General features: G+C 38.4%; 1 protein-coding gene across 3 annotated transcripts in view; it reads right to left on the bottom strand.

Moving 5' to 3' along the window:
- NALCN (sodium leak channel, non-selective) overlaps positions 1–15,169 on the bottom strand; it is a 251,379-nt gene that overhangs the window by 154,997 nt on the left and 81,213 nt on the right. For all 3 annotated transcript variants that reach the window (XM_075712454.1, XM_075712463.1, XM_075712470.1), the window contains exons 7-8: positions 837–979; positions 618–722 (exon numbers count right to left, since the gene is read on the bottom strand). In XM_075712454.1, coding sequence (XP_075568569.1) covers positions 618–722; positions 837–979 — 248 coding nt within the window. The remainder of the gene's footprint in view (positions 1–617; positions 723–836; positions 980–15,169) is intronic.

Raw genomic sequence — 15,169 nt, 5'->3', positions numbered from 1 at the left:
ACACCGGCTCTTTCACACTACCCAGCCCACACATAGCACCCTTCCTATCATGGCTTCTTCCTACCCACTATGCCACACTCAGGGTCTCACTTTCTTTGGCTACCTCAAATATTAGTATGGCTCTTTCATTGCCTCAGCACCTCATTCCTCCTTGGTCTTAACACACCCTTCTCAGTTCCAGGACCAGCTTCCCCAAACACTTCAGCTACCCTCTGACCTCTCTTTTCCAAGCTACAGCTTGCAATTTCAGCGCTTCTTCCTTAGCACAGAAAGTGGTATTCACTAGCAACCCTAAATCCAAACCCACCAATGACATGATAAAAAAGCATTCTCCTACTTCATTAAAAGAAAATAAAAACTTAGTGATAACATACCCAGCCATATAAAGAACCATATTACAGTCTTCTCTATTATTCTTTTTTAAGAAAGCCTAGTTGGAAAATATACCGTAGAATTTAATTTGTATGAAAATTCATACAACAACTTTAAAATATATGTAGTAACATGCAAAGTCAAATAAAACAGATAATAATAAACAGGAATTTTTGGCTTATTATTCATTCATAAGCTAAACCCAATCAAGTCCCCAGAGAATCTCAGTATCTCAAGTGCATCACCTGGGTGGTGGCAGTTGAAGTAGTACTGCTCCTGGACCCCCACATCTGCTGAAACTGCACTCTGATTTCTGCAAACGTTTCAATGATGACTGCGATGAAAACATTCTGAAAAAAGAACAAGACTAGCTGACACAAAGCTCAGCAAGCAGAAAAAAGAAGAAATTCATTCTAATATGATTTATATTTCAGATAGGTTTAAAAGAACACATGTTTCAGTACCTTAACAAGCCAGGCCAGAAAGAAAATTAAGGTGATGAAATAGAAATAGGAACGCCATCGGGGAAAGCTGTCGATTGCTCGGTACATAAGGAATACCCAGCCTTCCTGAGAAGCAGCTTCGTAAACAGTAAATATGCTTGTGCCTGTCAGAGGAAAAATGAAAATGTTTGGCATTAAGCCTCCCTGAAAGTTTTCAATATCAGCAAACAATAATCTTATCTAGTTTATTTTCCTTTTCTCTAAAGGGTATCAATCAGCTCTCTTTTCCTCTCTTCAAAGAGAAGTTTTTCAGGTGCATTTCTATGTTTCTTCCTTTTGAAATTGAATATTAATTGGTTTTGTATCAGACTGGACTCCCTTCTCTCCCTGGACACACATGCATAATCCCTTAAATGGGTTCATGGGCAGTATGCAAATGTCTTCAAAAGCAGAATTTCTCCCATCAGGTGACTTCAGCAGCATCCGTGAGAAAAGGCAGATTTAATTAAAAATATCAGGATCAACATTCAGCAGGTGAAAGAAATCACTATTAATATCAGAAACACTGAGTAAGCAGCAAAACACCGAGAAGGTGCCCAACACTAGCAAGCACAGTGAAGTGACTACAACAAGCTACTGAACAGTTTTGAAATTCAGGCAGGTAGCCAGGGTAGCTGCTTTAACGTACACGTGTTGCCTTAAAAAAGTTAAAGCATTTTTAAGTTGAACTTCCTATATCACTCTGGGGAGGGGGGGAGGAGACGAAAGAAAAATTATGAGGGGTTTATGTGTGCAGAAACCATTTTTGAATAAAAGCTATGAAGTTACTAATTTTAAACTTAAGATCCAAACTCATCCTAATGTCTGAGGGACAATATGCTCCAGCCAGCTCCCCCTTCCTCCTTATCTCTGCAATGAAAGCTTCAAAATACAGACTGTGGTTAGGGCTCATACGGCATTCTTGTTTGAAGTAATTTTTCGTTCTGAGAAGGAACACAATTAAACTGTGAAATTAAACTGTGAAATCTCACAAACTGCTGTGAAATCATGGAATTGTCCTACAGCCACCTGCTAGCTCTGCTCCACTACTGCTTCATTTCATGAAATATCTTGCATAAAAGAGAGGGAGTGTGAAGAGTACTGCCCTTAGCAAAACATAGCAGCTGCTAGCAACATGCAGATGGTAAGCATGAACCAGCCGACTAGCCGATCCTCTTCACAGAGTAAGGAATGGTTCTAGTCAGAAATTCCTGAGTCCAGGAGCTTCCCCAAAAAAATCACACCAGCCTATAAAGGAGCTCTGTGCTGTTATTCTCCCACGGAATTTCCAGCATCTGCATCCTTTTGTCTGCTAACACAGGTGGGATGAACCTGGAAGTGGTTTTGCCTTAGGGAGTCTCTTTTGCAGATAAATCTTATAGAATCATAGAATGGAATCATGGAATCGTTTAGGTTGGAAAAGACCTTTAAGTCCAACCATTAACCTAACATTACCAAGTTCACCACTAAACCAATTAAGAGTAGAGTAGCAATTTCATGTTTCCTGGCTTGGTGGCTGCATTATTTGTAATGAAAATAAAAACTAGGAATCATTAAGATTGGAAAGGAACTCTAAGATCATCATTCCAATCATCAACCCAACACCACCATGCCCACTAATCCATGTCCACAAGTGCCACATCTACCTGTTTTTTTAACACTCCCAGGGATGGTGACTTCACCACCTCTGGGCAGCCTCTTCCAATGCTTGACTACCCTTTCCGTGAAAAAATTTTTCCTAGTATCCAATCTAAACCTCCCCTGGCGCAGCTTGAGCCCATTTCCTCTCGTCCTATCGCTAACTACTTGGGAGAAGAGACCAACACCCACCTCACTACAACCTCCTTTCAGGTAGTTGTAGAGAGCGATAAGGTCTCCCCTCACCAATAAGAGGAGAAAGGGATGAATGGAATTTTTTCTCTATAAACTCGCTCGCTTGATATGTAGGTGTGGAATGGTTAACATGGTCATGGTGGGCAGGCTAAAATGTTAATCCTTTCTGTTTATTTTTCTGGTTATTGGACTCCTTCCTATTTACTGCACATGGTTCTCAGGACAAAGGGACAGAAATAAAAATAAAAGGAAAGAAAAAACATTCAAGAGTAGATAGCAAATCCCTTTCTGTTTCTTCAGAAAAGAAAGTGGTCTCTATCAATACTGAAATATTCATCAGTGATTACTTCATGGGTATTTTGCATTTCAAAAATCCATAAAGTAATGGTTCAATTATCTAATATTAAACTGTTGCTGAACTGATTAAATTATTGAACAAAACAGTGCTGTTGAGGACAGGCAGAGATTAAGAAAAAAAAGGAATCTATTAAAAGTTGCTGGCTAGGAAACTGTAATTAGTCATTACCAATGGGAAAGTCACAGTGAAGATTAGTAAAATAGAGGGGATGTCATGCAAAGTATTTATAACACATACATTGGGCCATCTGCCACAGTAAAGCAATACTGTGAATGGACAAAAATGCACAATTAAGCCAATTAAAATAATATGTGTTCATCTGTGACACTAAAGTAAAAATATGGCTTGTATATAACTGGTACAGGTGTTCTTAAGGCTATTAGAAAGCAATTACCACTAAGAACATACATTCTTACTTAACATATGTGACTAGAAGGTAATAAAGCTTTCAATACTGATGCCAGGAACCATGCTGTTAACTATCTCTGTAAATACTGTTTCAATTGGATACAGAATAAAGGCATGACAGTAAGGGATCCAACACCATGAAATGTTTTGTTTTCAGAAAAAAGAGTAATTCTTAGTTAACATCTGCCTTACTGCATGTTTTTGCTCTTCTAAAGGTTACATTTGCTAAAAGTTACATTTGAAGACAATCAGCAACTGATTCTATTCTTTCTGAGTATTTCTTTAATATCTGACTATATCTTCCTAAAGCCAATGTGTAAGTTATTAAAAAGACTCTCCCTTCACGGCACCATGCCCTGTTTTTCTCACCATGCTCAAATCCATATGGAGGGAGAGAGAGTGTATCAAAATATTAAGTGATGGTGGAATACATCAAAAAACCCAGACATGGCGATGCTGCCATGTATGAAACCTAACTTATGCCCCTTAGATCAAATGGCAAAATTCTCCTTTTCCACAGGTGCCACTATTCTGTCTATCAGTGACATAGTGTCATCTTCTACTAGTACCGAGGGCTTAAGTCCTGACCACATAGTGCTAGGAGTCCCGTAGTTAGGGCACAGGAGAGCATAGGACCTTGTGTAAATCAAGCAGGCATATGGGTAGCAGGGGGAACAAGGGCTTGAAAACCTGCAGAGCCTGGCCATTCAGATACACAACAGGCCCCATTTACTTCAAAATGTAGTCATCTCTTGTCAATGTCCTGAACATTTAGATCAAGATTCATGCAATCTAACTACAGGCATCAGTGAGACATTTCAGTTACGAAAAAAGCTTTGAACCATGAAGAGGGTTAAACACATGAGTATAATGACATTACTCATCAGTTTAGGCATGTTGGCATGGGCATCCTGCTGAATTTGGGGCTGCAACATCCGCATTGAGAATATTGCTAAATCTTAGTAAATAAAAATATCTAGAAAATATTTATGACAATTTTCCTATTTGTTTCAGCAGATGTCTAAACCGTGGTGGCAAGAAAGATTGAAGTCATTTAGGAGGAACTTTCTGATTACAACAGAAGTAAAATAAAGGAATATACTTTGAATTGTTTTTGTTTTAGTGCTTTTGCTTGAACGTGTCTAATAAAGTCCACATTGTGATGTTACAATAAAACAATTCCTTTAACCATGCTGATGGTTCATCAAAACAAGGAAGGAAAACATTTCTCAATACACAGATTAAAACAAATAAATCAATATCATAATCTGTATCAGTCTCAAAAGACTGCTTTTGTGCAATCAACAAACACTTCTACCTTTGGAAATGTTTTACAACTGCATGCGGTCATTATCAAAAACAAAAGAAAAACAAGTCCAGAAAATGAAGTATGGGAGAAGAGATTGAATCTTGCTCAACTTCTGCAACATTCATTTGCTTCATACCTTATAGAAGAAAAAACAGCAACCAGAGACAGACTTGTATCGCTACTAATAACGCATGTTTACATATATGGGCATTCAGCGCTGAAATGCAGGAGGCTTATGCCTTCTTCAATGCATATGTTTCTTTCAGATCTACCAGCTGGGAGCATTAGCCTTAAGGGGCATGGAGAAAGTAGTTGCTTTAACACCCAAATGGTTGTAATAAAAGAAAATTCTAGTAATTTCCATGCCATTCCATGGAGCAAGGTCACCTGGCTCTTCCATGCTATACAAATGAATAGAGTAGCAGGGAGAAAAGAATTGAAAGAGCCAGAGCACATAGGTGATGATTTTCCATATGGGAGTGAAGAAACCTATCCTGCCAAAACCCTATCCTGCCAAAACCCTATCTTCTAAAGAATATAGAAGGTATTTATTTAAATAAAGGACTCATAGTTGACAGAAGAGAACAATAGTATCACTGTGCAGGGATGCTATTTTACATAGTATATTTATGCATATTTTGTAAACACACAGGATTTTTTGCTTGTTTCTGTGCCTCTGTCACACCACCATGCTCTGTGACATCAGCTCTTGCTATAATGAGCTAGTTCTGTGAATGGACATCATGAAAAAGGGAGTGCACTGAATAACACTGTAATTTTGTAACTGCAGAATTAAAGGAGCAGAGGTGAAAGGTCACATGGAAAATTCATTAAACCTGGAAACAGAACCCTTTCCTCCTAACTCTGTTATGTTCTTGCTTCTAGATTCAAAATCCCGTATTATTAGGGGACGCACGATGTCGAGGTGTTGTCTTTTATTAATAACTTTGTGCTATGTGATTTGTAGCTATTCCAAGTGAGAAACAAAAAAATGAAAACTAAGCTTAGGTATGCCATTAACTCCAGCATTTTCTGCATGTGTAGCCCATGTTTATTGACTACCTTCGTTTACTACATCAGGGTTCTCTCCGTTTTCTTGTGCCTGCTGTGAATGATGCTGAGAAAGAACATTTACAGGAGGGCCACTTTATGCGAAAAAACATGATAGAAGTTTTGATTCTGTACTTTTTTTATTTTTAATCGGGAATTATTCCGGCAAGTAAAAATGCAGGCGTTGCTATTAAAAACTGAAAACACTGCATATTGTCACCCATAAACCTCCGCAAACGCCGGCCAGTAGGACGCTCCTTTTCCTTGCTTTACAGCAGCCGCTAGATGGCGATCGTGCACCTCGGGCACATCTGGAACATCAGGCGGCGAGGAGCCACCACCCCGGGTAGCCCAGGCTCATAACCGCCCGGCGCGCCGGCGAAAGGACTCATTTTTCAATTTCCCGGCAAAACTAAGCAGCCGGGTGCTGCTAAATTAGAGTCTAATTTAACTCTATTTGTTGTGCTGAATACTGAAAGGTAGCCTGCCTTAAGATGGTTTTGTGAATGTTATGTCCATAAAGAAATGACCTCTCACTTAGGCTACAGAAATGTTATCAACCCTGCTTCTGTCCCTGCTCACTTTCACTGATAAAATCATGAAGCTGAATGTTCCTGCCAGGCATGGATATTCCCACTGACCAGTCAGCTTTTCATTTATGTCTTACTTTTCAGTCTCAAGGTATTCATAAAAAAACATTGCGTGCAGCCAGGATTTTCCAGCTGTCTTACGCTATTGCTTTGGTGAAACTAGAAGCGAATAAAAATTACCCAGAAATGCAAGGATAAAGTTGTTAGCACTTTGGGAAGCAGCTGGTAGATAGGACTGAAATCAACAAAAAGATCAAATCCTGAACGGCTTCATGGGGTTCCTTGCTTGTCTCCGAGTAAGTGATCCAGTCTATTTTACTCTCCCAAACCAACTCGTATCAGCCACTTTGCCAACCAGCAGAAATGAGGAGGAAAAGAAGAAAAACAAAACATGCCCACACTCAGCTCCTCCTTTGAAACCTCAGACCCCAGTGCCATTTCCCTGTGACTGAGCTGTGGAAAAGATGGCAAAATGGAAACTGTGCAGAGCACTGTTTTACAACAGCAGAAAAAACACACTGCCAGTCTGAACACAGTATTTTAACCTTTGTAAGTGTAGTGACTTCAAACATACAGTAGTGATGTGTTATTGACTCTTCATTTTGAAAATGTTTCCTTATGAGAAGATGAAGCTTCTACATATGAGAAGAGACTATACACAGAGAGTGTATGCATAAAACCACCACTAAGGAGATAAAGAAACATTGCAAATATAAGTGCTAGGATCAATGCAATTTGTTCTACAGCCTTAATAATGGAAAGAAGCAGGAATTTTTATGGACTTTGTTGCACTGTTTGCAAGTATTTTAGAAATTTGTTCACTATTCAGAGTGTTAGCTTACTAATATGAATGTGGCAATGTTGGCATATGTATTGACTGCACAGGGTAAGCATGGCAGTTCATGCTTAGTTAAACCATTAGTGTCTTACATCTGATAGGGTTTGTGCTCCCTGATGTCATATTTCATGCTTTACAAAGAGAAATCTGTTTTACATTTGTGAACAAGTCCATGGTGTAAACAGGGACAACCATTCTTCAAAATTACTTTAGGTGTGCATGTTTATGGATATTTAGCCTGACTATTTATTTAATACTTTTTTGATTAAAATGCTCCTTACCTGTATGTCCACAAATAACCTAGCAAATAGGGCTCCTGAATGTCAGCAAAGCTCATAAGCTGGCTTTATGTGCATAAATAATGTCTGCTTTTTCCTTTTTGAAATTACACAGCTGTAAAAAATACACTGCTAATATACACTCTCTCTTATAATCACTGCTTTTTTTGGTGTGTGGCAGCTTTGCAAAATTTACTGGCAGTTGATGAGAAGCAAGGAAATGCTGAGCTGTGAATTGTTCACACCTTGCACACTACTACCTGGAAGCTCTGCAGCACAGTCAACAACTCCCACCTCTCCTTCTCCCTAGAGTCTTTTTAAGGATGCAACTTTTCTCAGATCCCTGGGCTCCCATCCTCAACAAAACGGGCAGAGCTTCAGGCTGGAGCCTGGAAGTAGGACACGGCCATAGCTGTGCTTTTCCCTGTCAGGGAATCAAACTGTAATAATACTCACTTCTCAGATCCAGAAACCAAGAATGCAGAAATCCCTAGGCCTTGGTTTTGAGTGACAAATGTTGTGAAGATGGGCCTGCCACCACCTCAGTCTTTCTAATGAAACATCTCTGATTTGAAGTACTGAGTACATTTACTCTACATAGTAGAGTAAATGACTGCTACAGTAAATGTTATGACAAAACTGTGTAACAAAAATTGTTAAACAGAAGAAACTCTATAATTTATATTAACTTACTCCTTTTAAAATGAGCCATCTTTTTTCAGGACTGTTTCTTCTTTTAAAATACATTATGTATGTAGATGCCTTTAAAACCATACAGTAAAAGTGACAGTCCAGAAACCAAACATTCCGAAATTCACACAAATTGTTACATTTAAAATTTAATGAACACTTTAAGGGTTATCATATTAAACAGACAAATTTAAGGCATGTTCTCAGTACAGACATTATGTATTTGAGTTGTCATTCAGCCATATATTAAACATTAGGAATGACTGTTAAAATCAAGGTAGTGATGGATCCCTTTGTTGGAGAGAAAACAAAGCATGCAAATCTTCCTTGACACAAGGCATGTAAATTCAGCATTGATTTTCATACACTGTCAGTCAAAACTATTCACTTGTTGTATCAACTTTTTTTCCCCAATAGTTATAGACAAAGCAATCTAACTCATTTTAAGCACAGTCATGAAACAGCAAAGCTAGCATGCATCATGGTGTCAAATAATTTGTTTAATTAATAACAAACGTATCTGCTTTGTAAGAAGAAAGAAGTATCGAAGAATGAAACCATAGAACATATTGACATAGTAACATTTCTGTATCTATAGTGACCTTGATGATACTTTACCCAAAAGCAGAGTTAAATAAGAAGCATGACTGTAAGCTTTACCATGAGAGATCATTTCAGCAAGTCTTGAGTCTGGTCAGCTAATAGGAACTGTCTTGAAAGCATGACAATGTGTGGAGGCAGAAAAAATGCTCAAAGAGAAAAGATGTAGGAGCTAGCAAGAACATGCATTAGTGATTCATCTGAACAGAATAACTGGGGGACCTGGAGATGTGCAGAGCCCCTAAAATTGTGTGCATGTTTGGGAATACGGATTACAAGAGATTGCCTGACCTAAATGGAGCATTTCCAGTGTGATATTTGTATTAGCAAGAACTGAACAATCAGAGAAGTTCAATACAAAGTTCCTTACAGGAAAAAACTGGCTGGCACAGTCCTTAAAGAAAAAAGATCATGTCCAGAAAGTGCTAAAAAAGACCTTGCAAGTGATTTTCAAACTTACTGCAGCATATTTTATTTGACCTCCATGACAATGTGTTTCCTTATTTCCAGTTGCAGTGCAACCCCTTCACTCTAAAGTTTCAAACAGTCCAGAAGAAGAGATCAGCCTCTTCCCCTTGCATGGATAACATTTCAAAAGCAGTTGCATGAAATTTTATCCCTCCTGCAAACAGTGATAAAACTGCTGTCATCTTAAATAAGGTGTTTTTAAAAATCCCTCCCCAAAGCATCCTAATTTAGTTTGCCCCAGCCACACTCTATGTCTGAACAAGCCTTTATTCTTTTCTGTATAAAAGTTTCATCTAAGGATATCAGTAAAAAATCCCAACTAGCAAGACCTGCTGAGTATTCAGTGACCAGAGATAAGACAGCAGCAGCACTTAGAGCAAAGCATTTCTGTAAGAAAAAAAACAGACAGTATATCTTGCAAAGAAACTTGAAAGCGAAGGAGACATTATAAACTGATAGATGTTAGAAATCTCATTAGCCTCCACACATCTGAGTAACAGGAGCAAACATACAGTGCCAAATGCATCTTAAGAGACTAGTCTAACTGAAGAGACAAAATCTTGCTTTCCTAATTGGGAGAAAGGAGCTCTATGATTGACTGTTACAAGAAAACCCAAATGACACTCACTCAATGACCTGTTTAGCTATTAATGAGTTAAGTACTCCCCGGTATCTGTTATGTGACACTATAAGTAAAATAATTTACCTACTTTGTTGATGTGAGAGAGAGGTTTGCCCACTAGCCTAATATGTGCAGTAAGGGAGCAAGAGGAGACAGGGAGAAGAGGTTTAGTGTGCTGATAGCTCCCTAAACCCCACAGCACCTTTGTGAGGTAAGTATATTGTTAATTCCATTTCAGGGATGGCTGTATTAAGTTAGAGACACTAAGACTTTCCTCAAACAGCAACAGAATCAATGCCTAAGGTGAGACTATCTGTAAGATTTCTGATTTTAAAGGAGGGATTAGAGTATTCAAAATTTTTGTTTCTTAGCTGGATGTCAAAAGAGAAAGAACCTGATTTTTTTTTTTTTTTTTAATAAAAACCATACATGCATGTCAGCAACAACAGACAACCTTTTTTCTCTCCTTCAGAAAATGAAAGGTTGAGTTGAAATGGAAACTAACTCTTGTAACATCTGACTTCTTTTATTTCTGACTGTCTCAAAGAAAGTGTTTGCATGACCAGAGATATACTGGTTATCAAAAGAATTCTTGGAAGACTAGCACTAATAGACTAGGCAGCTGGCAGGTTTATTTGGAGACAAAAATCAAAATCTTTGGCATGAAAACCTGTATAAACCGTCAGATATTTTTTGGGAGAGAGAATGTTCAAAGTTTTAGTACACTCTGTTTAAACCTTGTTTTCAATATTATCTCCTTCCGCAGAAATCCTTTCTGATCTTCATGCACTATGGAAAATAATTCCACACACCAGTAACAGAAATTTCCCGGATTTCTCACTGTCAAATCAATGATTTTTTTTTTTTCCCCTCAGATATGCCCTCTCTCTTTTTTCTCAGCATCAAGTTTACCTGCAAAGATGTTTATTTTTTGTGTAGGTGTGTGTCAGCTCTGTGCTTTGACTCAAAACTGCTTTAATTTCTTATAGACCTATGATATTTAACATATTTTTCTTCAAAGCTTTTTGCTAAAGTGGAAAATGTGGCATTTTGTGCTGAGCCACACGAATACGTGTTTTGAAAAAAAAAGGACTGTGTATGGAAAAAAAAAAAGTTTTGGCATTGCTCAGTGAAGCAGTTTCCCAAGAAATACAGATCAGACCTACTCCCAGTAATTTTTTATCAACGGATGAGCTAAACAGACCTCATTTTCCATATGAAAATAATTTTCAGTTGGTGAAATGAAATCAGAGCTTTTAGATCTGAAGGCGCAAACAAGTGACATGCATAAATTTGGGGATGATTTTCTGTATGTCATTTACTTCACAGTGACTACCTCTGTGCCTACTCTTCACCTTTAAAAAGACTTTTGGAAGTCTATCCACTCCCTTCACTGAAGTCAAAGGCAGCGCTAAGTATCTACCACCTACTTAGGAATAAAAGCATACATAAGGACAGTTACTGCTGGACATTATAAACACATCTTGTTATCCTCAGTAATGTGTATGAAGGTCCTACCATGGCTTGGGTAGAATTTTATATTGTTACATTATGTCCCCATATCTTTCAGAACAGGAAATAAATCCTGATCCTAACTTGGAAGGTCTGCCAGCACATTTATGTAACATTTTTGAAGAGAAAACTATGTTCACAATTTTTAAATCACACTGCCCGAAGTTAGGCATGTGAGCTGGTGTTCGGATAGCTGGATATAGTCTGATTCTTTTAGATGCTGAAAGAGACATGTTTGAAATTGTCAGTCCTGGCCTGAATGCTAATGCTTGAAGCCAAAGGGAATTTTATCATTCCTTTAGTAGAAACAGAGTTAGATTTATGGTTCTGAGATTCTACCACATAAGTCCCTGCAAACATAAAAGATGTTGGGAAAATAGTGTATTTGATCAATATGTTGTTTTCAAAACACTTATTAAATTGCCTGCCACATTAAAAATAAAGCTAGAGCTTGATACTATAAGATGTAGTCAAGAGAAGAAAGCACAACTGTTTCCAGACCTGTTCATTTTACAGCATCTGGGAGATGGGCTATCTAAATGAAGACAAATGCAACAGAGAATCTCAAAAATGTCTGCTTCCAAAACTGACCATGAGGCAGATCTGTGGTGCCCTGGCATTAAAACTCTTTCCAGTGACTTTCCTAAGGAACTTGTAAAAGTACCAACTAAATGCTTTTAGCAGGATTCATGTGCTCAGGTCAGAAACAATTGAAATAGAGGGGAAACAACTGCTAGCAGGCAATAGCAAGCACTGGAATAACTGAAGGGACTGTAGAATTTGTCTCCTTGGAGCTCTTTTAAGAATACCTCAGATAAGCATCTATAAGGAATGATGCAGGTAGAGGTGACTCAATCTTGAGAGGTGACTCAATCTTGAAGTGGCCAGGCAGTGAGCTCAACCTTCAAAAAGATACCCTTTTGAGGCTCATACTAGTTTTCTCCAATTTTACAGCATTAAATAATTCTGTAAAGCCAGTACAGCATCTTATCCTTACCAGTTACAAAAAGAATGATATTAACGTGCATAAAGTAATCTGTGTTTGTTTAGGCTGTACATAGACACTACCTTTTCCAAATGCTGCATTGTAGACACTACAAGAAAGAGAATTCAAAGTGCAAAAAGCACCTTGCATTAGGATTTTGTCTGGAAAATTGTTGTAGTGGTGGTGCAGAGCCAAGTTCAACTGCTTCTCAACAGGCTAAATCATATTCTTCAGAAAAAAGCCCTTTTTTCTTTCTCTTCCATAAAGGAAGCATTTGTGAGTCATAGGTTGTAGATCTAACTTCTGTAAAGAGAGAGATGTGAAGTAACACTGAGAATAAATAAAATGTCACTCAGGACATGATTTGATGACAAATTAGCTCTGTCTGTAAGGCTCTGAATATTATGTTAAAAGCACCACAGCCACATGACACAAAGTACTGATGTACTATAAGCTGACTCTGCCCCTTAAAAAAATACCCTTTTTTTGAGGGCTTCACTGAAAGGTTGCACACTGAAACTTGTATTGTCTGTCTGCACCCTAACTTGTGCCACACTAGGTATTGTCTGCTCTCCTACCTCCAACATAAAGCTGGCCCAAAGGCATCAAGCTGGTATAATTATAATTAAATATATATGTATATATAAAAAATATATATAATATAATTATCCAGCCACCAAGCCAGGAAACACAAAATTGCTACTCTACCCTTAACTGGTTTAGTGGTGGACTTGGTAATGTTAGGTTAATGGTTGGACTGGATGATCGTAAAGGTCTTTTCCAACCTAAACGATTCTATGATTCTATGATTCTATGAATTTCAGTATTGTGTGCCTCCCTCCATGATTCTGACAGTAACATATTCATGTACCCTGCCTCATCCTGAGCAATCTCTACTGCAGGTCTAAACACATGTCAAACCACAGCCTGAGTCTATTGCAAAGCAGCAGTTCTGCCAGCACTTACGTAGTCAAATACCGTCGCTCCTGTTCCCTGATGTTACCTTCCTATGGATGTGCCTGTACCAAGCGTAGCTCCCTCCAACCCATACACACGTTCAGTACTACTCCGAATAGGCTCACATCCTCAATATCTTCCACAGGCTGACATTCCCTTGTGCCATACTTACCTTCAATACTGGGTTATAAAATCACATGCCTGGTGGGCTGTGACATCAGGGATGTGACACAATGCTCACGGGAACTTTGGAATGAAAAATCCACACATTTCTGAGTTATGTTTTGGGGCCACAGGGATGATTCATGGGGTCCAGTGGAGATCAAAACCAACCACTGTACCTATGGATACACAACCATTCTGCTTTAGACGGAACCAGGCTTGAACAGTGTGAACACGAGTCAGTCTATATCACATTGTCTGTAGACCAAAGACCAATGCCAAGCAGATGATTTTATTAGTGAAAATCCCACCTCTGACTCAATTCCATAGTTCACACATGTTTTCACAGTATATGGCTTAGCAGCACTACGCATCAGAAAGATACTTGTCCAAATATCTAAGTGCAAATACAGTTCAGGCATTTGCACTTAAAACTCCCAAGTTCAGGCTGCCAAAAAATGGAAAAGACAGAGGGTAAATATCACTAAGCACTTGTCTCTGGCCATAAAGAAAGACAAAAGGTAATACTGGCATTGAAACAAGTGGCCATGAACATGAGGTAGGCCGATTTTAGGCATTTTCTAACCATCAGAGAAATGAAATCCTGAAAGAGTTTTTCATCTTGTTTTGCCTCTTCCATTCCTAAGCTTTCTAAGTTGGGACTTCATACTTTTATGAACAATGGATACGGCCCAGTTCCCTATGGTCACAAGGAGTGGACAAGAGCATCACCAATGTTCCTTCCAGCTGAAAAATAAGGTTTCATCAGTAAAAGCGATGATATAGGCCCCAAACAAAACCCTACGAAGTCCAATAGAGTCCAGTTGTTATAAATAACACAGACTTAATCCTCAAGTAGCAGATAGTACAAAATTGTTAATTATTTCATTTTCATTGGCTTCCTGACAGGGGAAATTTCTAAGAATGCTTCTAATGAAGTTATACAAGTTATGCAGGAAGGATTAACACTGTGCTGTGTTCTGGAAGTTCTCAGCAATGTGGCTGATTTAATAAAATACTGCACAACAGCCGGGGAAGGTCATTCTTTAGTACAGAGTCTGGTTTTGTTACAAAATATCTGTTTACTCTGAACTGCATTTAAATTCACCAGTGAAAACTCTTCCTAAGTTGCACCTTCCCCATTGTGCCTGAGGAAACTGTGGACACAGCCGCAATCCTCCATCTCTCTGTGGTAAGTGAATTGCATACAAAACTAACAATATCCCTGTACTTTGATCAAAAATGTTCACTACAGCAGCCCTAACCATTCAAACACTCTAAAAACTGCTGTCAGCATAGTGGGACAAATCTATTGATGACTCTAATATTTAACTCAAATAAAGGACTGCTTAAGGGCCAGAATGAACTAAATACGCATTTAAGAAAAAAAAACAAAACAAAACACAAAGAAGTCATAGCTCATGGAGATACCAAGAGTCTGCAGGTCCAGGAAAGCAATTGTGTTACAGATTTCATAGTGCTTCTAAGGAATGAATGAAATCAGAAAGCATCTGAAGAAATACAAGCTGATGGAGTATAGTTTGGTATAACATAAAGCATCATATCTGACAAAGTTGGCAAACTATTTGAGAAGAGAGTAGACAGAAAACAGATAAGTGCGAAGCAACTAACATAGTCTGTTTTGATTAGGTTTA

This window comes from Pelecanus crispus, chromosome 1 (genome assembly GCF_030463565.1).
Source record: "Pelecanus crispus isolate bPelCri1 chromosome 1, bPelCri1.pri, whole genome shotgun sequence".
NCBI lineage: Eukaryota > Metazoa > Chordata > Aves > Pelecaniformes > Pelecanidae > Pelecanus > Pelecanus crispus.
The sequence above is the reverse complement of the archived record's forward strand: the minus strand, read 5'-3'. Positions and strand labels throughout refer to the sequence as shown.